Below are 25228 nucleotides of genomic sequence, written 5' to 3'. Positions count from 1 at the left end.
GATTTGGATTATGGAATAAATGGTTTTGTGGCTAAGTTTGCCGATGATATAAAGATAGGTGGAGGGGCAGGTAGTGTTGAGGAAACGGAGAGTCTGCAGAGATACTTGGATAGACTAGGAGAATGGGCAAAGAAGTGGCAAATGAAATACACTGTTGGAAAGTGTATGGTCATGCACTTTGGTAGAAGAAATAGACGGGCAGACTATTATTTAAATGGGGAGAAAATTCAAAATTCAGAGATGCAAAGGGACTTGGGAGTCCTTGTGCAGGATACCCTAAAAGTTAACCTCCAGGTTGAGTCGCTGGAGAAGGCAGCGAATGCAATGTTGGCATTCATTTCTAGAGGAATAGAATATAAGAGCAGGGATGTGATGTTGAGGCTCTATAAGGCATTGGTAAGCCCTCACTTGGAGTACTGTGTGCAGTTTTGGGCTCCTTATTTAAGGAAGGATGTGCTGACGTTGGAGAGGGTTCAGAGAAGATTCACTAGAATGATTCCAGGAATGAGAGGGTTAACATATGAGGAACATTTGATGGCTTTGGGATGTACTCCTTGGAGTTCAGAAGAATGAGGAGGGACCTCAGAAACATTTCGAATGTTAAAAGGCCTGGACAGAGCAGATGTGGCAAAGTTGTTTCTCATGGTAGGGGAGTCTAGTACAAGAGGGCACGACTTCAGGATTGAAGGGCGTCCATTCAGAACAGAGATGCGGAGAAGTTTCTTTAGCCAGAGGGTGATGAATCTGTGGAATTTGTTGCCAGGGGCGGCTGTGGAGGCAAAGTCATTGGGTGTATTTAAGGCAGAGATTGATAGGTATCTGAGTTGCCAAGGCATCAAAGGTTATGGTGAGAAGGCAGGGGAGTGGGGCTAAATGGGAGAATGGATCAGCTCATGACAGAATGGCGGAGCAGACTCGATGGGCCGAATGGCCGACTTCTGCTCCTTTGTCTTATGGACACTGGAGACCATTCATTCTGCAGTCCCATTCCTTCCCCCCCCCCCCCCCACTAATTTCCCTATACCCCTGAAACTTCTCTCTTTTACCTGCCCAACAACTCCCTTCAGGTTCTTTGACTACTTACTTACAATAAGGGACAATTTATAATGGCCACTTAACCAACCAGCATCTGTTTGGGATGTGAGAGGAAACTAAAGCATCTGGAAGAAGCCTACATGGTTACAGGGACAATGTGCAGACTCTACACAGACAACACCCAAGGTCAGGATTAAACCAGAGTTCCTGGAACCATGAAGCTGCAGCACTAACTGTTAGTTATCAGGATTTCCACAGAGTACCATGTGGAAATCCTGATAACTAATAGTTAGTGCTGCATTATGTCAAGGAGATGTTGGAAGGTTAATTCTGGCAAGTTCCAAGAAGAATCAAAGGGGAGTTCAGACATGTGAAGGCCGACAGGTTACAGGGATTTATGAGGAAACAGGATTGATGGGATTGTTCTGCCAGGAGCCAGCATGAACCCAATGGCCTCCTTCCATATTTTAAAAGCAAATTAAATGTGCACAAATATTGTACAACATAGAAGAAAAGCCAATGATATGTGTAAAGATATATCCACCACTTGTTCCTGTACTGGACCCATACTGAAGTGCCCTTCCAAGGTTATGATGACTGATGAAAGGGGCAACACCGAATCTACCAAATCTGAATCTGTTTTTTTTAAATTATGGCTTCTACCCTCTTCCTTTCTGGTCCTGATGAAGGGTCTCGACCCAAAACATTGACTATTTCCCTCCATAGATGCTGCCTGACCTGCCAAATTCCTTCAGCATTTTCGTGTTGCTGTGGTTTTTTTTTTCCCCTGTTTGATTGTTTTATACCATCATCCTGCCTGTGCAGCTTCCAGTGTTTACCTTCCATCAGCAGCTGGTTACTGTATTACCAGACTATCTGACAAAAGTTGGAATTTCAAAGCTCATCACGGCTTCTTAGTCATAGAGTCATACAACACACAAACAGGCCTTTGTCCCACAAAGTCCACACTGACCATCAAGCACCCATTTTACACTAAGCCTGCTTTATTCTCCCCATATTCCTATTGACTCCCCCAAGATTATACCACTCATTTACTCTCTGCGCAATTTACAGTGGCCAGTTAACCTACTAATTAGCATATCTTTTGGATGTGGGAGGAAACCAAAATGCCCAGAAGAAACCCACATGGTCGAAAGAAGAACATGCAAGTTCCACACAGACAGGACCAGAGATCAGGATCGAACCTGAGTCGCTGGAGCTTGGAGGCAGCAGCTCTACTGGCCGCACTACTGTGCTGCCCTTTGTGGAAGCAAATTCAATCAATCTAACCATGTGTGGACTGACACCAGATATCTACTGTAACATTGTCATAAAAACCCAACCTATATATGGCATTCAAAAATAAGACACTGTTGATCCTAACCAAAATGCAAATAACTGCAGATGCTGTAAATCTGAGATAAAGGCACAGAGAGCAGGAACTTCTCAACAAGCATCTGTGGAAAGAGAAACAGAGTTAGTGCTCAGTTCTCTGTGTTCTAGAAACTGTTGACTGTGTCTAGCCTACCCTAACAATAATTCCAGTCCCATACCGCATGTATTCATCCACAGTTCCATGTGCTGTGAAAGGAGGACAATAAAAAAATGCCTTGCCAGTGTTATCCACATTCTAAGAACAAAACAAAAATTCAATTTTTAAAACATATACTAACTAGTAGATAGCAGAACCATGTATCACCAGGTTTGTGGGGCCCTAAACACCCGACTCATCCCAATCCCAGTGACAATTACCAAATTATCTTGGCCTTTGGAAACCTCCCTTGTGCTCAGAAATACATTTGTCAATATTGTTGCCATTCCCTATAAATACTTTGGGATAAATTGCAACTTTGTGACATATACCGATGTAAAGGAAAATGTAATGGTGCAAAAATTGTAATGCAGCTTTATTTTTAATAAACTCACATTGAAGTAAACACCAGCGGTTGATATGTAGACTTGAATGTACAACATTGTTGTATAGTATGTTTATTCATTATGCTTATTTGTTTAAAGTCAATGATGTAAATAGGCAAAGCTGATCACCTTACAAACTCCTGATATCAATGATTTGTGGTTGTAAATTCCACTCCCCACATTAGTGACAAGGCAAAATGGATACACAAAGTCCAGGGAGCCTTTTGCTGTATTAGTCTCCGTCTTTCAGAAGGTATGTGGTTATTAAAAAAAACTCTTACCTCTGTATACCAAGGTGGAGTTATTCTCTCTAAAGAAACAACATATCAATATGTAATGCCAGTCTGATACAGCTAATGTGGCACCAGTGTATTCTGTGAAGTGAAATGACAGGAACTGCTTACACATTTATCTTTCTTATTACTGACAGGTTTCCTGCAATGTTGCTCACAGGAAGTCAGCAAACAGTTACATCATTTTCCTGTCAGTAACAATGGATAAACAAAAAAAATCTGAAAGACTGAGCAAAGTAATTTAGTGTTCCACTTAATTTTATCCTGAGCTTCAAGTCATTTAAAAATGACATGTCAATTAGATTATTTAGACCATGCCTTGTGCAGTGAATTGACAATATGGTCACATTAATTCATAAATTAACATAAAGTTGCTGTTCAGGGTTGGTAGGGACCATGATTAACATGGCATCAATTTAAAAAGACCAAGTTTTACACGCAATTACATAGAACTCACAAAACGGAATGACACCTTTTGACTCAAGTAGTCCATGTTGGTGTTTATACTCCACTCATGTCTCTTCCTGTGATTCTTTGACTAACTTAGCAAAACCCCTTCTCCCTCAATTAAGTTCCCTTAATGTTTCTTATTATAATCTCAGTGTGCCATTTTCCACAGACACAAGGATGGCCACCAGTGGAAACATTAATCCACATCTCCTCTGCTCATTAGCATCCTCTTGTGAAGAGAGGAGGCTAAACCTGCTGTCACATTTCCTCCACTGTACTTGACAGGGTGCTTGGCCTTACAGATGCAGGAAGAATTTATAATGGGGAATAAGGAAATGGCAGGAGGATTAAACAATTACTTTGTCACCATCTTCATGGGGAAAAAGAACACAAAACCTGTTGGATGTATTAAAGAATCAAGCACCTAGCAAGAATGAAGAACTGAACAAGTTGGAGAGTTTAAAAGCTGATGAACCCCAAAGACCCGATGATTTACTTTTCAGATGTGGAAGAATTTGATGCTTAAGGTGCTAAGTCAGCTGAAGTCTGATGAGAATAAGAGCAAGGGAACTGAAACTAGCAACTACATGACTAAAAGAAGCCTTGAGGACAGACCTCAAGGCCAGACTTGGGCAATAGTTCCATGTCTGGAATCTGTTGTCTGTCACAATTATGCTGACAACTGTACAATAAGCATTGTTTAAGCATCCTTTCATCTACGTACAAGGTTCATCTACGTACATATGCTTTACACTAAAACTTGTTTGTCTCTCTGTATAAATGAGAGGGACTTTGAGAGCTCCTCTGAATCCCCGTGTAATCTGATTTCAGCCTGTTGGACCCTCCATGATATCACGAATAAAACCTCTTTGCCTCAAAGTCTATATGGTGAGAGTTAGTTTTCTCTGACACCTGGGGATTTATTCACCATTATGTCTGCCAAGACATCTTGTATTTCAGTCCTGATGCAGTTTCAACCTGAAATGTCGACAGTTCCTTTCCTCCCATAGACACTGCTCGACCCACTGAGTTCCTCCAGCTTCCAGCATCTGTAGTCTCTTGTGTCTACATCTTATCTTATAATATGCTCTAGAATTTCACCATCCCAAATGAAAGCTCCAACTACAATGTCTTTCTCTTAAAGAAAGACAATCTGTAGAGACACAAGAGACTGCAGATGCTGGAATCTGGAGCAACAAATAATGTGCTGGAGGAACTCAGTAGGTCAAGCAACATCAGTAGGAGGAAAGAAATTGTTGATGCTTCTGGTCAAAACCCTGCATCAGGACTTAATCTGCAGTCAATTAAAACCACCCATATGCTCTGGCTCCAAGCACAGATTACCACTAATGTGCTCCACTCTTTCCCATTGCTCTTAATACACACAAAATTCCTTGGGATTTTCCTTAATCTTATCTGCCAGTGATATTTCGTGGCTGTTCTTTGCTCTCCTAATTTCTTTTTTCAAAAAAAAAAGTACCTCCCTATACTGTGTTCCTGAAGGGTCTCTCCCGTTTTCAGTGCTCTATACCTGCCGTATGCTTCCTTTTTTTTAAAGCCAAACCCTCAATATCCCTCGAGATCCAAGGGATGTCAAATACAGAGAAAGGGCAGGGTTCCCCTCATCATCTTCCACCCCACCACCCTTCACATTCAATGGACCATCCTCTCCAATTCCAAAACCTTCAATGTAATGTCACCAGACCATTCTTCTGACTGCCCCACCCCCACTCCCCTTCCAGCACTGCAAAGGGACCATTTTCTCTGTGATGCTCTGGCTCATCTTTGTCCACTTCCTTTCTCACAGCACCTTTCCTTGCAACCATAGGAGATGCGACACCTTTTACCTTTCCTACTGACCATGGAGGGACTTGAACCTTCCTTTGAAGTGAAGATGCAATTTGATTGCACCTCTTCCAACTTAGTGTGCTGAATTCCATGCTCATGACATAGTAGCCTCTATACTGAAGGAACCAAAGGCAGATTGGGTGATTGCTTTGCAGAACACCTTCACTCACTCTGCAACAGACACCCTGAGCATGCAATTGTCTGTCACTTTAATTCTCCAAACAACTCCCACTCTAACCTTTCTAATTTTGGCTTGTTCCAACAAAGCCTGTCATAAGATTGAGGAACAGCATTGCGTCTTCAGACTTCACTTTAGATCAACAGCCTTTCTAGTTTGTATCAGGATGGCCACGTAATTACCTTTCATTAAACATGTTACATCTATCTCTCTTTCACAAACACTGCTTGACCTGTTCAGCATTCTGTGTTTATTTCTGGTGAAGCAATAACTTATCACAATTGGTCAATTTAAAAAAATCCAAAACAGAAACAGAAATGGTAAAAGTGTGGAAGTCTTCCAAAGTCTCAAAGACCTCTATGAGCTCATCCCATAACATACTCTTATGAAGAGAAATGGGGCTATCCTATTCACTTATTCCATTAATGATAATCTCGCATTTCAAGTTTCCTTCTTATGAATTTTTCTGATTCCTTACTAATGCCTTTATACAATATGGAAACGAGAAATGCGCACATTACTCCAAGTGTCATCCAAGTAAACCAGCTTAATTTTTGTGCATTATAAGCATCAAAAATAACCTAGTTTGCTTTTTCACCATTAACAACCTCATCAGCATGTACAGGTACTTGTGATTTGTAGATTAGTATTCCCAGAGGCCTTAGCTTCTCTACCCTATTTAGATTTGTACTTCTTGCGCAACATTATATTTACCAAAATCTAATATTTTGTGTTGATTTTCATTAATTATATGCAAATTTATTATATCCCATCATAATTTATTATTACTCTTTTCTGTATTGATTATCCACCCCACAACTTTTGGTGTCATTTGTAAATACAGAAATTATACATTGTGCTCTCAATATATAAATTGTTATAATAAAGGATGATCTTTGTAAAACTTCACTTCCTATCTTCTGCCATTTTAAACAATTACATTTTATCCTTATAACATTATTGCTTCCAGTCCATGGTTTTATTATGGACACTGTGTACACTACTGTACAAACAGTTACTCATTTTTAAAAGCAGTTCACTTAATTTTTAAATCAATATTTTACACTGCCATTCTATTAACTATTTTATTTCCATTTACATCCTCCCTTAATTTAATCTGTCAATGCCCATTTCATTTCTTACAAAAGTTGTTTCTTTTCTTCCCCCAGACACTGCGACCTATCTGTATTAGCTTAGTCACCTCCCAAGTTATCCTTTCTACCAGCAAAAAAGCCAGTTCTTGTTTTGGTGCAGGCTAATGAAAAAGGCCCTCTATGCTAACAGAGTTTTTGCTTCCAAAGTTTTTGGTTTTGCACTGGTTTTCTTTAGGAATTCCCTTAATATAAATTAAATTATAATATTAATATAAACAGGCTGCTCATCGGAAATTCAAATGCAGTTTTGAGAAGGGAACAACAGATAACTTTGTGCCACCTCTGCTGTACATCTTTCACATCTAGGCCTGGAGAGTGAAATCCAACCACTTGTTAGTACAGTATGTGCTCTGAATTATTGGGCAAGTAATGCCTCAAATTTCTCTCTTCCACAGCTTTGGAAAGCTGAAAAGCTCTCCCTATGAAAAAGCTATCACTTCACCTAGCAACTTTTACACTGATCTGACCATTAGTTATGCAGTTACACTGGTGTCCCACACATCAATACCAGTTTTATAGTGTTTGTTGCAGGCAACAACTACTGGCTTCTTGTTCTGTGTACGTGACATCCAACTTGGCTTTGGAAAGGAATTAGGACTCTCTGACGACTTCAATACTGGGAAATTTTCTTTGAGGGAACTCACAGTCAAATGGAGTGATATTTCAGAAGGTCAGAAATAGAATTCTTGGAAAAGAATACTTCCTGAAACAAGTTAGAGTAGAACAAATGGGGGTGGGGAGGCAGGCTGCACATCACAGTAATAGAACATTGCTCCTCTGAGATACATGTTAAAATTGACAATATTGTTTATATTACAGTCTCCAGCACCCCTTTTGATGTTTGTTGAGCCCTACATTAAGCTGTCTGATGAATGGTAATCACATTGACTTCAACAAGCCACTTACCAGCATTTACATTGCTCCATTTTAAAACCTTTGATGTTAGAAGGTTAATTAATTCTGGTTTAATGTTAAAATGTTAAAAAGACATGGTTGAGTAGATACAGAATTGTTGCTCTCCTCTATTTTAAGAGTGGGGGGGGGGGCACTTAGCTTAGAACCAGGCCCTGCAGATAAGAAGTTAGGAAACACTTGCCCCCCACCACAGGGGATTTGCACTTAGAACTCTGCTCCTCAATTTGCTGGGTCAATCGAAAGAATCAAAATGGAAATCACTGGATTTTGTTTGGCCAGGCTGTGACCAGGGCTCAGTGGTGAGTAAATGGAGTTGAGTTACTTATCAGTAATTAACTACATGTAAAACCGAACAAGCTCAAGAGGTGAAATAGTTTATTCAAGTTCTTTTCTTTGTTTGAAAGAAAACTGCAGAGCCTGAACAGCTGTGTGTGTGCATATCTCAAACAACCAGCTGCAAGTGAAACAAAAGCAGAAAATGCTCGAATCACTCAGCAGGGCAGGCAGTGTTTTGGAAAGAGAAACAGTTAATGTTTCAGGTCAGAGATGTTTATCAGAACAAGAGAGAAAAAAATGTTAGTTTTGAGTTGCAGAGAAGGTGGGGAATGGACAGGTAGGGCTAGGAGAATATTTTTGAAAGGGCAATACCAGCGTTGCCATGGTGATAAGATGTTGAAGAAGTTATCTGGTTACTGAGGGCCATTACAGAGAGAGAACACAAACAAAAGAATGTAAAAGCTGTGAAGTGCTGAGCTGTAGGAATTGCCCATCAGGTCAGACCATGTTAATGGAAAGAGAAAAACCTGAGTCAATGTTACAGGTGGATGTTACAGCAGAACTGACCAATTCTGACACAAAAAAAGTTACAAGAAATTGTTGAATTCAGTAACAAGTACTATAAGTTGTAATGTACCCAGAGAGAAGATGAGGCACTGCTCCTCAAGCTTATAGTAGCTGTATTATAACAGTACAGGAGGTCACAGTTAGTTCAGAGTGGAAGTGGGGTGAGGAGTTAAAGTGACAGGCAACCAGAAACTCAGTCACCTTTGTGGAGTGAATGCAGATGCTCCAAAAAGCAGTCACCCAATCTGCATTTGGTTTCTCCACAGGAGACCAAATTGTGAACACTGAATGCAGTATGCTATATTGCAAGAAATTCAAGTGAATCACAGCTCCACCTGGAAGGATGTGGTAAAAGACAGATGTTGCATCAGCTGCTGTTGCTTGGGAAAGTGCTGCAAGGAGGGCAGGGGTGATTGGGGAAGTGGATCAGGGAGTCAAGAAAGGAATGGTAACTTCAGAATGTTGAAGTGGCAAGGGGATTGATGGGGGGGACGGGGGGGGGGGGGGGTGGTGGGAAAGAGAGAAGACGTGGTGGAATAAAACTGAAGGTGGCATAATTTGCCAAGGATAGTTCGTTAAATGCAGTGGCTATTGGGATGAAAGGACTGTATTTGCTCTGTCCAGGAGCAGAGGAGGCAAGAACAGAGCAGCAAATAGATGAAGTGTGGTCAGGGTTCTCTCAGCTTTGATGGAGGGGAACCCAGAGTTCAAGAAGACATCAGAGGCACCTCTGTGCAAAGTCTTGGCAATGGAGCAGATACAACAGAGGGAGGGACTGGGCGAATGTTATGGAGTCCTTACAAGGGACAGAGTGCAAGGATAGTTGAGATAACTGTGGGAGTCCACGGGCTTGTAATGGATGTTTTCACAAACCTCCTCCCTGAGATGGAGACAGAGACATGGGAAGTGATCCATGTTTTCCAGGGCTTGGAATGAATCTTGATAGTCTGAGAGGCAGTATTTGAGTTGCAGGGAATAGTGAGGAAAGGACCTTTTAAAACATCTTCTGGTTGTTTAATGCAGGCTCATTCTCCCATTGTCAACCTTTACTGAAGCCAATGAATTAGAGCCCAGTCTGCAAATGTGCACAACGTTTGCATTCTTTCCGCAAAGGACAGGACAGAGATTTCTGGAATTCTTCTTGCAGAGCATGGGTGAGGAATCTCTGGAATTCTTCCCACAGGGGTTGAGGAATTTCTGGAATTCTTCCCACAGAGAAGGGTGGGGAAATAAAAAGAAAATCACTGTAATTCTCTACACTGGAGGGTTGTGGAAGTCAGGTTTTTAGAAGTAGTTAAGAGATGAATAGATTTTTGAAAGATTAGCAACTTGGGGAACTGGCACAGAAGAGCTGTTGAGGCCTGGGTCAGATCAGCCACAATTGTATTGAATGGTAGGGCAAGCTTAATGATCCATTTGGCCTACTCTTGCTCTTATTTACTTGTGTTGTTATAAATCAATAAGCAAGGTTGGAGTGATCTTGGTTCTGGAGGGGACACATTTTGAACAGTTGGCCGCTCATTCTAATTCAACTTGTTGGAGGCGAGGTGTATAATTGTGGTAAAGAAGATGAAGGGGGTTGGTATGGTGACACAGACTTCCCTGGCACTGGGATTGGGACTATCAGAGCTCACGTCATCCTGTATGGATGCAGAATGGTAACTGAGGAGAAACAGAGACTGCAGATGCTGTAAACTGGAGCAAAAAGCTCAATGCTGGAATAACTCAATGGGTCAGGCAGCATCTATGGAGGCAGAGGGAAAGTCAATGTTTTGGGTCAAGAGTCTGATATAGTGCTAAGGAAGTCTGTGTCACCACATCAATCCTCTTCTGTCTTTTTTACTAAAATATTACACCCACACCTCCAACAAGTTGAGTCGATCTGCAGAACGAGCAGGCAACTGTTCAACCTGTGTGTCAACACTCTAGAACCAAGATCATTTCAACCTCAGTCACTGCTTCAAGTTGAGTCCTGATGCAGGGCCTCAACCCAGAACGTCAACCATCCCTTTGCTTCCGCAGATGCTGCTGTACCCTATGGTGATCAAGGAATTTGTCAAATGCTTTCTGAAAACCCATTTACATGTTAGCCACATTACCCTGCTGAGCCACCTCCCTGATTTCCTCAAAACATTTCAGCAAGGTAGGCACACAGTTCTTCAATAAGTCCATGCTGACTTTCATTTATTAGTCTACACTAAATGCCAGTTAATTTTGCTTCTGATCACAGGGGGTCCCCAGGTTACACAAGGGTTCTGTTCCCAAGAACTGTCTGTTAACTGAATTGAATCGGAAATAAACCAATATCCCCCAAAATTGTAATGTGAAATTTTTAGCCTCGACAGCTGATTGAGACTGATTTGCAAGGAGTTGACTAAGGAAGGTCAGTTTAGGTGGTAGTTGTTACCAGCAAGTAATCTGTGACAAATGTTTGTCCGAATGCAGCCCAGGTGGAGAGATGGGGGATGGGGGAGGAGGAACTGATCTGCTAATCTGTGAGAAAACTGACAGCAATTTAATAAAAGAGTGCACTAACAAGAGGTGGCTCAGGGTTTGTAATGTTTGAGCTTACCCGAGGGAGAGCTTGGAGAAACCACTGGCTTTGTCTGCAGGTGATCTCTGCATTTTTCCCTTGGTGAGGAGATTCAAAGACTATACCTGAGAGTACAGTCTGCAAGAATTAGCACAAAGTCGGATTTCCTTAAGTCAGCTCTTCTGTAACCTGAGGAACCCCTGAATTATCACTGAAAGTTCCCCCACCACCCATGTATAGTTGATGGCCAATAGTACCAGATTTACTCCTCCTTAAAAATATCTGTGATCCACCAGTCCTCTGGCATCACCATAATATCCAAGAAGAGTTAGAAAGTATGTCCAGAGTCTTCCACCCACACTTACCTGGGATGCATTCCATTTGAAATCTGTGACACTTCTACTTTGGGGACTGTTTGCCTTAAGAATCTTGGCTGATAAATTCTGGGGCATCTAAAATTGGGGCACCAGTAACTATGACAATGGTGGAGTGACGGAGATTGAAAAAGAGGTAATATCAATACCCCTTGAATTTAAATGGGTGAGGAAAGCAGGGATCAAATTGGAGCCTAGTGTAGTGGTATAGCAATTGGTGGTGAAGCAGAGGGAGAGGAGAGCTTGGAAAGAAGGACCTTGTTCCTTAAGTGGTGAGAAGAGACTCCATGCTAAGAATCAGTTGAGGATCAAGACTAATGACGAAGATAGGGTTGGGGGCTGGTGTTGGAGGCAATTTTCACTGGGGTCTCAGCAGATCACAGGATTAAAAGAAGGCAGCCTCAGGAGTGAGAACGTCAGTGGAAGGGGGAAAGCACAAGTGTTACAGTCGACCTGCGCTTTCATTCTTTACAGGATGAAATGTAAATCAAGGACTTGCCCAAAAGGATTCCAGGTTGCAATGGGAAGACCAGGTTTTCTCAGGTGTGCACAACATTAGTCAATTTCAAGACAATATGGTCCAAGTTGCCCTGCAGTACTCCAAATCAATAACACTCTAAGTGATCGTGATGTGAAGATTTCTTCAGGGGCATAAGCATGACTCACATCCAGAAGAGCCCAGTCACATTTCCATTTTCATGAAACAACCCAGAGATGATCATCACCATCTTTCATTCTGGAAAAATTGTTGATTTTCAATAACAAAGCTGGAAAAATTGTTAAGGTCTTGAACTTCTACTTGTTCTTCCCTATATATTTTTAATCCTATTCAATATCACTACTGTCTCCTTTTTTAAACTGCTACATTGGCAGTATTTTATGTTTCTTTATGCAGACTGATGCAAAGAACTCATTTGGTATCTAAACCCATACCCATTTCTGTACAAGATGGTTTCTCTGGTCCCAATTCAGTTGAGGCTATCCTTTCACAATTTATAAGATTAAGATTTCTTTATTAGTCACATGTACATCAAAACACACAGTGAAATGCATCTTTGCGTAGAATGTTCTGGGGGCAGCTTGCAAGTGTTGTCACACTTCTGGCACCAGCATAGTATGCCCACAACTCCTAACCCATACGTCTTTGTGAGTGTGGGAGGAAACTGGAGCACCCGGAGGAAATCCATGCAGTCACAGAGAGAATGTACAAATTCCTTACAGACAGCAGCTGGAATTGAACCCGGGTCGCTGACGCTGTAATAGCGTTACACTAACCGCTACACTACCGTGCCCACCTGTTTATAAAAATCTTTTGGTTTCCCTTTTATGTAATCCAAGATAGCCAATAGTCTTTTCATACAAAGACTAGGTCACATTTCAATAATTGTGACCCGTGACTTTCTCCAAGTAAGTCATATGATAATGTTCTATTATTTGAGAACAATTGAACCAAATGAAAAAAATAGACAAGTCTGCATCTTATACAGAAAGAGATTGATAATAACTAGACTGGAAGCAAGATCTTTTAAGCTGTTGAGCCCAAGGTCAAATCCAGCATTTGGTACACTTGTTTTTAAAAATTTAAGTACCCAATGTCAAATTAATTGAAATAGTCTCAATTTCCCCTGTTCAAGTAGGCATAGGTGTTATATAAACCCACTATCTCAACTGTTGAGGTCACAAAAATGGCAGATTTTGCAGTAGGATAAAGTTATATCAGTGAAGCAGAAGAACTGCCTCATAAGCACAGAGAGAAAAGCACTACCAGATTCTGGCTTACTCCATTCCCAGTATTCGGATTGCTCATCTAATGAATGCAGGATCCACCAAATAAAAATGCACTAAATAAAAATTACACAACACAACTTGACATGCTGGCAAGGATAGGAAAAAGGCTTGTATACATCAGAATACACTTGAAGACATCATTAACTTACAACCATCCATGTTGATGTGTTGTCATTTTTATCTTGTTTGCTTGAATACACTAGGATATTAGCAGTTTATTTTGTTTCTGCATTACATGTAAAGTAATCCCTCAAGGGTCTAATGAAATCCATTAGGTCACAATCTGTGTGTGATGAGAGTTATTGGAAAGTTTTGACAGTCACATCAAAACCTGAATCCTTTCCCCACAGAATGGTTCCCTGGACAACATCTGCCTCGACAATGCTGAAATCATCTGTTACATCAACACTTCTCGCTCCATCTGAAATTTTCGTCACATTTCACACAGAGTCATTAGGTCACTCTGGAATACAGCACTGTGCTCCTCCTTCCTCAATTATGTTCTCCTCTTTGCAACTGTCCATCAGTGCTGAGGCCAACTTTCTCATATAGGTGGCTACTGGCTTATGGGGGACAAAATTACAAGGAACAAATTTAATGCTTACCCTAGGGTCAGACTAAATTAGCTAACAATAATGTCAAAGAGCATGTCTCTGCTTCAAATGAAAGTTAAGAAGGTGAAGCATTTAGTTTGCATTGATCTGCCATTTGATAAACAATTGTTGTTGACCAGAAGGTTAATTAAAAACTAAATGCAAATAATTACGCACAGGAAGTAATTTCTCCACACAGTTTTGTCGTGCTATAATCTGGGAGAGAGAAGTTTACTTTCAATTCAGGAGCTCAGAGATAAAACAACCTGAAGAAACTATTTTTAAACTAGATGAGGTAGGTCACATGGTCAAGAACTCTGCTGTAAATATCCATTAATGAAATTTCACTCCCGCTCCCCCTAAAAAAAACCCAAATTAAAAAATGTGAAAATATTAAAAACAAAGTTATTTGACATTGTCCCAATGCATCTACCTGTCTATACGTGGATATAGTTGTGGCATAGTGATTAAAATACCAGACTAGTAATTCAGAGGCCTGGGCTAATAATCCAGAGACCCAAATTCAAATGTCACCAGGGTAGCTGTGAAATTTAAATTCAGTTAGTATCTGAAAGTTGGAAAAAACTTAGTAATAATTATTGCTAAAATAATAATTATTGTAGTAATAGTAATTATTGTAGCCTTAGTAATAATTATTGCTAAAACTACCAGATTGTCATAAAATCTGTTTCTATGAAGTCCTTCAGGGAATGAAATCTGCTGGCCTGATGAGATCTGGCCTATGTTACTCCAGACCCTCCATGTGATTGACCCTTAAAAGCCCTTCGAAATGGCCCAGCAACCCACACAGTTCAAGGACAATTAGAATGATGCAATAAATGCTGGCTTTGCTCATGACATTCAGCTTCTGAAAAACCAATATGTTTTAAAAAAAAGTCTCTGCGTGGCCTTATGCTATCTTTTGACAGTAATCTCTAATCTAATTTGAAGCTTTGCTCTTTATTGGTTGAGACTGTATTCTACCCTTTGACCTATCACTGGTGAAGGTGAAAAAAAATACTTCTTGCAGGCTTTTCTGTACGAGAGGTCTTTTATTGTCAGCAGTTTATGATAAAACTAGTGCAAGTTAACTATGCGGACTGAACCATAGCCTGGCAATTGTTGTCAGATTTAATTGAGCAAACACTGATCACTCTAAAGGTTGGCATCATTCAGGACCATGTGCTGAGCTTGACTGCACCCCATCCACCACCCTAAACATTTATTCTATTGGGCACCATGGCAGCAATGTATACCATCTATAAAATGCATATCATTTACTCATTTGCAAACCTAGGCTAATCCAATAGCAACTCCCAAACCTATGACCTCTACCACCAAGGACAATGATAATTTCATGTGGAAACACCAATACCCACAGATTCCTCTCCACAATCCAGGCTGATTTGGAAAATCTATTGCTGTTCCTACATCCTCACTGGATCCAAATCCAGAAACAACCCATCCAGTAATATCAGAGGTTTCCTCTGGTATAATATCAAAATCTGACTCAACCAGGGCCAATACACCTGGCCCAAACCTGACACACACAGCTCAGGTCAGATTGCAGGGCTCTACTCACTGCCGTGTAGGGATGGGCAATAAATGCTCAGTATGCCAATGGCATCAACATCATGAAAAATGAATAAGGTGGCCTAAAACAAATTCATAATGTGAAGAGTTGTTGAAGTCTAGAGGTAGGCTGTTAAAGTGGTGTACAATGTTAGAGTAAGGCTGGGCTGCTCAAGTGTTACGACAAAGGTCATTGGAGATTAATTACCTAAAAAAATCTGTGATATTTAAATGACTGGATTTCAACAGCACAATACATAAAAGATAAGTACAGCGGTTTTATTAAGCTTACACACTTTGGAAAAATATTCCCTCTCATCCAAGTATCAACAGCCAAATCTAAAGGGAATTATTCATTCAGATGCCTTCTGTCATCTTGCCTCTGAACTCTGAAATCCTTTCCATCAATCCTTCCAACTTGCTTACAACTTTTCATACCATTATCCAAACACATGCCATTTCCCCCAATAAAAGCTCTCGTCTTCCCTAAAATTATGCAGTGTGTCACGTTATCCAAAGCATTCTGAGACACCATACCATGTTGATATACTGGAGCAAATGACAGTTCTAAAGGATGTGCAGGAACCTGGGTATATCTTTGAAAATGGGACCACATATTGAGAACACAGTTAGTGAAGTACATGCATTCTTGGATTTATAAAGAGGCAGAGAGTACAATGGCCAGGAAATTATGTTGAACATTTATAACAAGTAATAGAAGCAGGTTATTCAACCCTTTGTACCTGCTCCACCATTCACTAAGATCACGGCTGATCTTTTACCTCAATGTAATTTTTCTGCAATGAATCCCTTAATATCCAAAGATCTATCCATCTCTATCTTCAGTACACTCAGAAAATGAGTCTTCATAGTCCTCTTGGGTAGAATTTCCAAAGATTCACTAGCCTCTGGGTAAAGAAATTTCTTCTCATCTTGGCCCTGAAAGACTGACCCCTTATTTTGAGATTTTGACTCCTGGTTCAAGACTGCCCAAGCAGAAGTCAAGTCACCCCTTCATCTCTTTGTCAAGCCCTGTATATATTCTGCAAGGTTTCAATAAGCTTACCTCTCATTCTTCTAAATTCAAGAACCCAGGTTGCTGAATATCTCTTGGTCATTCTGCCCTATATTCCCCCCCAGAATCCCAGGAATCAACCTGGTGAACAGTGATTTACCTCTCTCCATCATAAATAAATCCTTCATTTGGGAAGGAGACCAGACACGTACAATGTCCCAGTTCAGTTTCACTGGAGCAGTATATAATTTCAGTAACAATACACAAAGAGTGCTGGAGGAACTCAGCAGGTCAGGCAGCATTCACGGAGGGAAATAAACAGTCGACGTTTTGGGCCGAGACCCTTCAGCAGGACATTTCAGTAAGACATCTTTAGTCTTGCACTCACGTCCTTTTGCCTTCCTAATTGCTCACTGTTTTTTGGTATGTTAGCTTTCAGTCACTTGTGCACAAAGACACCCAGGTCCTTCTGAACATCAACATCTTTCAGTTCCCGACTACAATAAAATTCCAATAATCAGAAACCCCACGGTTTGGCAACTGGCTCACTCACTGTCCTGGAGCGTGAGCACGAATGCAGCTAAGAGAATGAGCTAGGCACTTAAAGAAGAAATAATTAAGGACTACTTAGAAAGAGAAGGGAATGGGGCCTATTGGATTGCTTTATGGAGAGCCAAATAGTCTTCTTCTGTGTCACAACAACTCTGTAACTCTTTGATAACAATGTGGATCACCATTACTTGTGGCTTGGATCCAATAGTAACAATTAGCGAACCAGAAACTGCACCTGACGAACAGCATGCACTGCCTTTGAAATTATCAGTTCATTGTGCCAACAGGTACCATGTGGGAGTTTGATACAAATAACTACCTGTAAACTGCTGTCATCCAAAGCTTCAACGGAGCTTCTCTGTATTCCACAGATGTTAACAGCAGGAAGTGATAGACTGGCATCCTGTTCATTCCAGAAATTCAGAAGAAACTGACCTTTCAATGGAAAATTGTTCACCAAAGATCGACAAGCAGCCTCGCTAAAACACACAGAGGGCTCAGCGAAATAGAGGCAAGGAGGATGTTCCCGAGTCTAGAACCAGGAATCACAATCTCAAAATGAAGGACAGACTATGTGGGATTGACACGAGAAGAGGTTTCTTCACATGGAGGCTGGGGAACCTTTGAAATTCTAGATGAAGAGAATTGGATAATTTTATGGTGGAGATAAATTTCCAAGGCTACAATGAAAGGGTTGGTGGGTGGTACTAATGAGTTGGGCTGATAGAGGGCCAATACAGAACAAGGGGCTGAAAGGCCTCCTGTACTATAACCATTCTGTCACTGAATTCATTCAAAAGTGAGATGGAGTTCTGGATATTAGAGGACTCATGGGGTATGGGGAGAGTACAGGAGAATGACTTGGAGGTGCAGGATCAGCCATGATGGTGATGAATGGTGGAACAAGCATAAGGGGCCAAATGGCCTACTCTTGCTCGTTCTCATGTTCAACCCTGCATCAGAGGAAACCAATTAGTTTCACTGATTCATAGTCAATGTGAAGGGGAGGTGTATGTAGGAGGAAAGAGCAAATTAGCAGTTACTCTGAGGTACAGAAGCAGAAAGTGACAAATACCAATGAATTGTATTGAATTTCCTGTATATTTCTTATGAATAAAGTAGGTTTTAAAAAAATGCATTCCCTGAAAATATAAACTAGTTAAGAACCCAGAACAAAGTTATAGTTTTCCACATCTCCCAAACCCTGCCTTCAGCTTCATAACGTGTTTCTCCAAGCATTTTTTCCTTATATAAAGTTTATGACCCCATTTTTTTTTTGATGTAAACAAAATAAGTGCGGTTAAGTGCTGCTAAAAACGGAAGACGACTTTTTGGTATCTACAGCAAGAATTCAAACCAAAGCCGGGGGCGAGCTGGGATGGTGAACGTTCTCACAGACCACTGGAGCAAATGCCATTAATTCTCTCTCAAAAGGAAAGTACTTTAAAAGAAGTTGGACTTTGTAATTACATTGGGAGACGCACTGCCAAGAAATGCATCGTTTCACGACCTTAGTAAAAGTTTCATAGGAAATGTGCGGGTTTTTAAGAGAGTGGTAGATGCCTGGAACGGGGTTTCTCCCAGCGGTGGAGGCAGATGCGGTCACGGCGTTTAAGAGGCTGCTAGACTGCAGGGAGTGGAGAGAAATGGATAATGCAGAGGCAGAATAGATTTAGTTTCATTTGACATCGTGTTCGACGCCGACATCATGGGCCTGTTCCTATACCGTTCTATGTTCACCCTTGCTCCCTCTGGTTACCTGAAATGCGATTTAAAGTGACCCAGTAGTGCTCGTCGGGGCTGTAGGTATCCCTCGACCACTGCAGCAGATCCTTAGCCCGCTCGTCCTTCAGTACAAAGTCCACAAACTCCCTGGTGACGGCGTAGTAAGCCGAGCCAAAGTAAAGTTTCAGCCCGTGGGGCACGCCCCCAGCCTTTCTGGTCTCCGTCTTCACGACGTACGACTCGGCCGGGGAGATGTACTCCCGGTGAACGTGCGTGGTCCTCTGCTTGATGTGATCGGGCTGCAAGATGCCCGGGGTGATGTTCTTATCCTTCCAGCGCTGTTTCAGCAGCTGCACCAGCTCCCGGTTGCTCTTCAGCGGGTAATCCTGGCCGCACAAGTTCAGCGCGTACTTCCACGGGACGCTGGAGAGGACCAGGTCCTGCATGCAGTTGAGGTCGGCCTGGAGCCGCGAGAAACCCCCGTACACCACGCTCTCGGTCCGGGACGCCAGGAACACGTTGTCGAAGCAGGCGGCCAGTCCCTCCACCGCTTGCCTGAAGCCAGCCGGCGCCTTCTGGTCGACGTGGATGCAGTAGACGTTCTGGGGCATGTAGATGGCTCGGAAGAGCCATTCCAGGGTCTGCAGGTTCTTGTGCACGACCAAGATATAAGCCAGGGGGAAGTCCGCCTCCTCTTGGGAGAGGGGCTTGGTGATGTAGGAGTGGTCAGCTAGCAGCCGGGAACAGTTGACGGGCAGGCCGGCTCCGAATCCGGGCCGCTCCCGGTGCACTTGTTCGCATTGGGCTCCCAGCACGGCGGCGACCGCCTTGCCATCGAACAGCGCCGAGCACAGCTCGTCCGGGTAGTCGCCACACCGGGCGCAGTCGAAACTCCAGCCCCGAGCGACCGGCTTCTTGGCTTTACTCAGTAGGTAGATGCAGAGGCAGACGAAGGCGCTGACGGCCGCGCAGAACAGGACGCTCAGTTTGGCAGGATTCATTGGCGTCCGTGGCGCTTCAGAGTGCTGGCGCTGCCATACTCTCACGGGCTTCAAGCGAGACAGGACCGTGGGGCGGTGGTGACACACACTAGGACCGGCCTCCTGTTCGCCGCATTGGCTGCCCCGCTCTCCTATTCCTCTGGCTCCACCCACGTGACAGAAATCACGATATTGACCTCCTCTTTCGCATTCTCGCTCCCTCATCCCTCCACACACTCTCTCCCCCACACCAACGCACTCCTCCCGTTACACCCCTCCCCCTGCACCCGCCTTCCATTCCCCTCACCATCCTCGCCATCCCCCAACCTCCCCGTCCCACAACCCCACCCAACAAAAAACCCCCCTCCCCCCTCCCCCCTCCCCCTCTCCCTCTCCCCCTCTCCCTCTCCCCACTCTCCCTCTCCCCTCTCCCCCCCTCCCCTCCCTCTCCCCCCCTCCCTCTCCCCCCCTCCCCCTCCCTCTCCCCCCCTCCCTCTCCCCCCCTCCCCCTCCCTCTCCCCCCCCTCCCCCTCCCCCTCCCTCTCCCCCCCCCTCCCCCTCCCTCTCCCCCCCCTCCCCCTCCCTCTCCCCCCCCTCCCCCTCCCTCTCCCCCTCCCCCTCCCTCTCCCCCTCCCTTCTTCCCCTCCCCCTCCCTCTCTCCCCCTCCCCTCCCTCCCCCCCTCCTCTCCCCGTCCCACAAAACACCCTCCCCCCCTCCCCCTCCCCTCCCTCCCCCCCTCCCCCTCCCCTCCCTCCCCCCCTCCTCTCCCCCCCTCCCCCTCCCCTCCCTCCCCCCCTCCTCTCCCCGTCCCACAAACAACCCTCCCCCACCTCCCTCACCTCTCCCCCCTCTCCCCCTCCACCCTCTCCCCCTCCTTCACCTCTCCTCCCCCCCTCTCCCCCCTCCCCCCCTCTCCCCCCCCCTCTCCCCCCTCCCCCCCTCTCCCCCCCCCTCTCCCCCCTCCCCCCTCTCCCCCCCCCCCTCTCCCCCCTCCCCCCCCCTCTTCCCCTCCCTCTTCTCCCCCCTCTCCCCCCTCCCCTCCCCCTCCCCCTCCCCCTCCCTCCCCCCTCCCCCTCCCCCTCCCCCTCCCTCCCTCCCCCCCTCCCCCTCCCTCCCTCCCCCCCTCCCCCCCTCTCTCCCTCCCCCCCTCCCCCCCTCTCTCCCTCCCCCCTCCCCCCTCTCCCTCCCCCCTCCCCCCTCTCTCCCTCCCCCCTCCCCCCCTCTCCCTCCCCCCTCCCCCCTCTCTCCCTCCCCCCTCCCCCCCTCTCTCCCTCCCCTCTCTCCCTCCCCCTCTCTCCCTCTCCCTTCCTCTCTCCCTCCCCCCCTCTCCCTCCCCCCCTCTCCCTCCCCCCCTCTCCCTCCCCCCCTCTCCCTCCCCCCCTCTCCCTCCCCCCCTCTCCCTCCCCCCTCTCCCTCCCCCCTCTCCCTCCCCCCTCTCCCTCCCCTCCCCTCCCTCCCCCCTCTCCCTCCCCCCTCTCCCTCCCCCCCCTCTCCCTCCCCCCCCTCCCTCCCCCCCCTCTCCCTCCCCCCCTCTCTCCCTCCCCCCCTCTCTCCCTCCCCCCCCTCTCTCCCTCCCCCCCCTCTCTCCCTCCCCCCCCCTCTCTCCCTCCCCCCCTCTCTCCCTCCCCCCCCCTCTCTCCCTCCCCCCCCCTCCTCTCCCTCCCCCCCCTCTCTCCCTCCCCCCCCTCTCTCCCCTCCCCCCCTCTCCCCCCCTCCCCCCCTCTCCCCCCCTCCCCCCCCTCTCCCCCCTCCCCCCCCTCTCCCCCCTCCCCCCCCCTCTCCCCCCCTCCCCCCCCTCCCCCCCCCTCTCCCCCCTCCCCATTCCACTTCCCCCTCTTCCTCACCCCCTCCCTTCTTGCCCCATCCCACCATCCTCCCCTCCTGCCCCCATCCTCCATCCTCCCCCCTGTCCTCCCCAATCCCATTCCCCCCTCCCCGTCCTCCCCTCCCCCCTTCCTCCCCTCCCCCTTCTAATGCCATTCCCCCAACTCCTCCCCCCTCCTCCCTTCCCCCTCACCCCTTGCTTCCCCCCTCCCCACCCCCCAACCTCCTTCCCTCCACCCCCTCCTTGCCCCTTTTCCTCCTTCTCACCCCTTCCTGCTTCCTCCTGCTCCCTCCTCCCCCACAATCCCCTCCCCTTACCCCGCCTCCTCCTTCCCTTATCTCCTTCCTCCCGCTCCCCCGTCCCACTGTCCTCCCCTCCCCTCCTGCCCCTTCCCACTTCCTCCTCCTCCTCGCCCCTATCCCACTTCCTCCTCCTCCTTGCCCCCTTCCCACTTCCCCCCGTCCTCTCATCCCTCCCCCTGCCCCCTGTCCTCCCCAATCCCATTTCCCCAACCCCCGTCCTCCCTTCCCCCCTTCTAATGCCATTCCCCCAACTCCTCCCCTCCCCCTTCTCCCCTTACATCCTCTCTCCTCTCCCCCACCCCTTCCCCCCACTGATAGTTGATATCTAAGCAGGCGGCAAAGTGCTGATACAATTTAATACCTAACTCTTTGAATGCATAGCTCAGGAGGTGCTTTACTGAGTACAAAATCCAATGAGCCCATCTGAATTCATATTCATAAATATGTCTATTCACAATATTTGTATTAATTGTGGAGGGATTGAATGGAGGAGAGGGAGGGACAATATTTGGGTTTGTTTCTTGCTCTACTGAAGTCATAGAGGTGGACCCGGAGAAATCAGATAGTCTTGTTGTCTCTTGAATTATTTCCTCAGCTACACTGATGGTGACTGCATTCCAAATGGGGTTTTCACCTTTAGTGACAATTCCAAAGTCTGGAGCCCATAAGCTTACACTGACACTTGTGTACAGGGTTGGAACTACTGTATTCTTGATGGTGCTTGCCTTCATCAGCCGAGGCATTAAGTATAGAGTTACAGCTGTACAAATCATTGGTTAGGCCCCACTTGGAATATTGTGTCCTGTTCTGGTCACCACACTCTAAGGAAGCATGCGATTAAGGCACAGAAAGAAGGTGGTCTGGAGGGCTTGAATTCTGAGGAGAGACCGAATAGACTGGGGCTGTTTTCTCTGGAACAAAGGAAGCTGAGGGGTGACCTCACAAAGGCTTATAAAATGATGAGGGGTGTGGAATGGGTAGATAGTCACCGTGTTTTCCCAGAGTAGGGGAGTCTAAAGTTTGATGGCGTAGGTTTTAGGTGAGACGGGAAAGTTAAATGGGATCTGAGGCGCAAGTTTTTCACCCAGTGTTGGGTGTGTAGAATGAGCTGCCAGATGAAGTGCTTGAGGGAGGTACAATTACAATGTGTAAGAGACACTTGGACAGATACATGGGTAGGAAAAGTTTAGAGCGAAAGGGGCCAAACACAGACAAATGGGATTAGCGCAGACTGGCACCTTGGTTGGCATGGACAAGTTAGGCCAAAGTGCCTGTTTCCATGCTGTATAACTGTGCTGCGTTTTCAATGAGGTGTTAAACCAAGCATAAGCCCATCCTTTCAGATGGTTGTAAAAGATCCGAAATAAAAACAAGAAGATGCCAGAAATAATCTGCAGATCAGGCATGTTGTTGTTTCGCTTGTCGTCGAGCATATCCTATTACTGATTTGTGCCTCAATCTGTGTGCTCTATTCTGAGAACCAGGAAGTCACCACAAAAAAGGAGAATCTGATAAAGGGAGAAGATCAAAAGTGGGCAAGGAGGTCACAAAGGGCAGTTAAGAAAATGAGTAAATCTTGATTCTAGCCATAAATAATAGTAAGTCATTGGAATTTCATTGATAATTAATAGGAATACTGTTTGTTCTCCCTTCAGAGCCAACGGTAATACAACAAATCAGTGAGTGATTTAACACCCTGATTTCCTATCTGTGCCCAGCAGTAATCCTATAGTCCACTGACATTCACTCTAAACCTAGATACCCCTAGACTAGACTGTTCAATTGGCAATCTCCTTGGATTCTGTTTTGGGCTCAGATGCAATGTGAAAGTGATAACTCAATTAGTTGCAGTTGATCAGTATTTTCACTCTACACAATAAAAACAGAGATTGGAGACACAGAAGGCTGCTGGCTTGTTAAAGGCACAGAATGTCCTGAATAAAATGAAAGATCATTGAGGAGGGAGTATTTCTTAGTGGGTGACAAAAGGAACCAGGCAACCCACAGTGTTTATGTCAGTTACCGTATCTTCCTGGATCTTTATGCATTTCTCTTCCTCACACATTTCCTTTGACGTGTTTCAGTTTTTCCCTGAAGATGTGGTCTGACCAGAACACTTCATGGTTGTTTATAACTTATGCTAACCCTTCTTCTGTACAGTTTAACATTCAATTAGATTTCTTGATCATTGCTCTGTATTGATTTGCATTTTGAGTGCCAAATCTGCTAAGATTCCTAGATCACTTTCAGTTCCGTGCTTTACAATTTCAACATCAGTTCATGGAGTATATATGTCACCTTTTTTTTTCCTCCCTAACTGCAACATTTTTCAACTTGCTTCCAAGGAACAAATTCTTACTTGTTCCTGTTAAGATGGTGGTGGGTCTTTTTGTTAACCATCAGGTTGTTAGGCCATTTCTGAAGAACTTGGGAGTGAAACGTGTGGAGTGGCACAGGAACCAAACTGGAAGCTCAGGGTCACCCCTGTAGCCTGAATGGACGTATTCTGGACAGCTGTCATCCAATCTGCATTTGGTTTCTCCAATATAGAGGCTGCATTGTGAGCACCGTGTGTACTACGCTAGATTAGAAGGAGTGCAAGTCATTCGCTGTTCCACATTGAACAGGCTCATTTTCACCATGGATGTCCAATTCCTAGACCCCTCCAGCCCATATTAAGATAGCCTTGGGATTCAATATTGAATTCAACAATTTCAAATAATCCCATTTGTGTCAAAACTGGCCAGTTCTGATGCTAGGTCAACAACCCACAATATTATCTCATTTCTTCTCTACCCACAGTTATCACCTGATCTGCAGAATATTTCCAGCATTCTCTTTTATTTCAGATTTCCAGCAACTTCTAGTTTTTTTCACTCTTCTGCCCTCCTTGATTTCCTTCTACTTGCATCTCTTCCATGCAGGTCATCAATGATCAACAAATGCCCACCACTGTTTCTTTCATATACCAGCAGAACTTGTGTCATCTGAATTCTCTTGGTCTCCACACTATCACAGATATTCATCTTGTTATCTCCACCCCTCTCCCTCGTCTACAACTCAAGCTTGTTTCTCTCACTTTTCCAGTTCTGGTGAAAGAGCATTGACGTGAAAGGTGAACTCAGTATTGCTCTTAACAGATGCTATCTAACCTGCTGAGTATTTCCAGAATTTTCTGTTTTTATTTCATATTGCAAATTGTTATTATGTGAAAATGAGCTGGTCGTAAAACAATAATCATCTTGATTCTTAAGTTTCATGCATCTTCTTCCTGACTACCTGGAGGTTTCTACGGTGTCACTCAGTTTGTTGCTTCAATATGTTACTCAGCAGAG

The 25228-nt window shown here is 44.8% G+C and overlaps 1 protein-coding gene across 2 annotated transcripts in view; it reads right to left on the bottom strand.

Annotated features, from left to right (window-relative positions):
• LOC127570177 (N-acetyllactosaminide beta-1,6-N-acetylglucosaminyl-transferase-like) overlaps positions 1 to 19899 on the bottom strand; it is a 113461-nt gene extending 93562 nt beyond the window's left edge. For both annotated transcript variants that reach the window (XM_052015432.1, XM_052015433.1), the window contains exon 1: positions 18820 to 19899. In XM_052015432.1, the coding sequence (XP_051871392.1) occupies positions 18820 to 19786 (967 nt within the window). In that variant the 5' untranslated portion in view covers positions 19787 to 19899. The remainder of the gene's footprint in view (positions 1 to 18819) is intronic.
• Between the last annotated feature and the right edge of the window lie 5329 nt (positions 19900 to 25228).

This window comes from Pristis pectinata, chromosome 5 (assembly GCF_009764475.1).
Source record: "Pristis pectinata isolate sPriPec2 chromosome 5, sPriPec2.1.pri, whole genome shotgun sequence".
Taxonomy (NCBI): Eukaryota; Metazoa; Chordata; class Chondrichthyes; order Rhinopristiformes; family Pristidae; genus Pristis; species Pristis pectinata.
The sequence above is the reverse complement of the archived record's forward strand: the minus strand, read 5'-3'. Positions and strand labels throughout refer to the sequence as shown.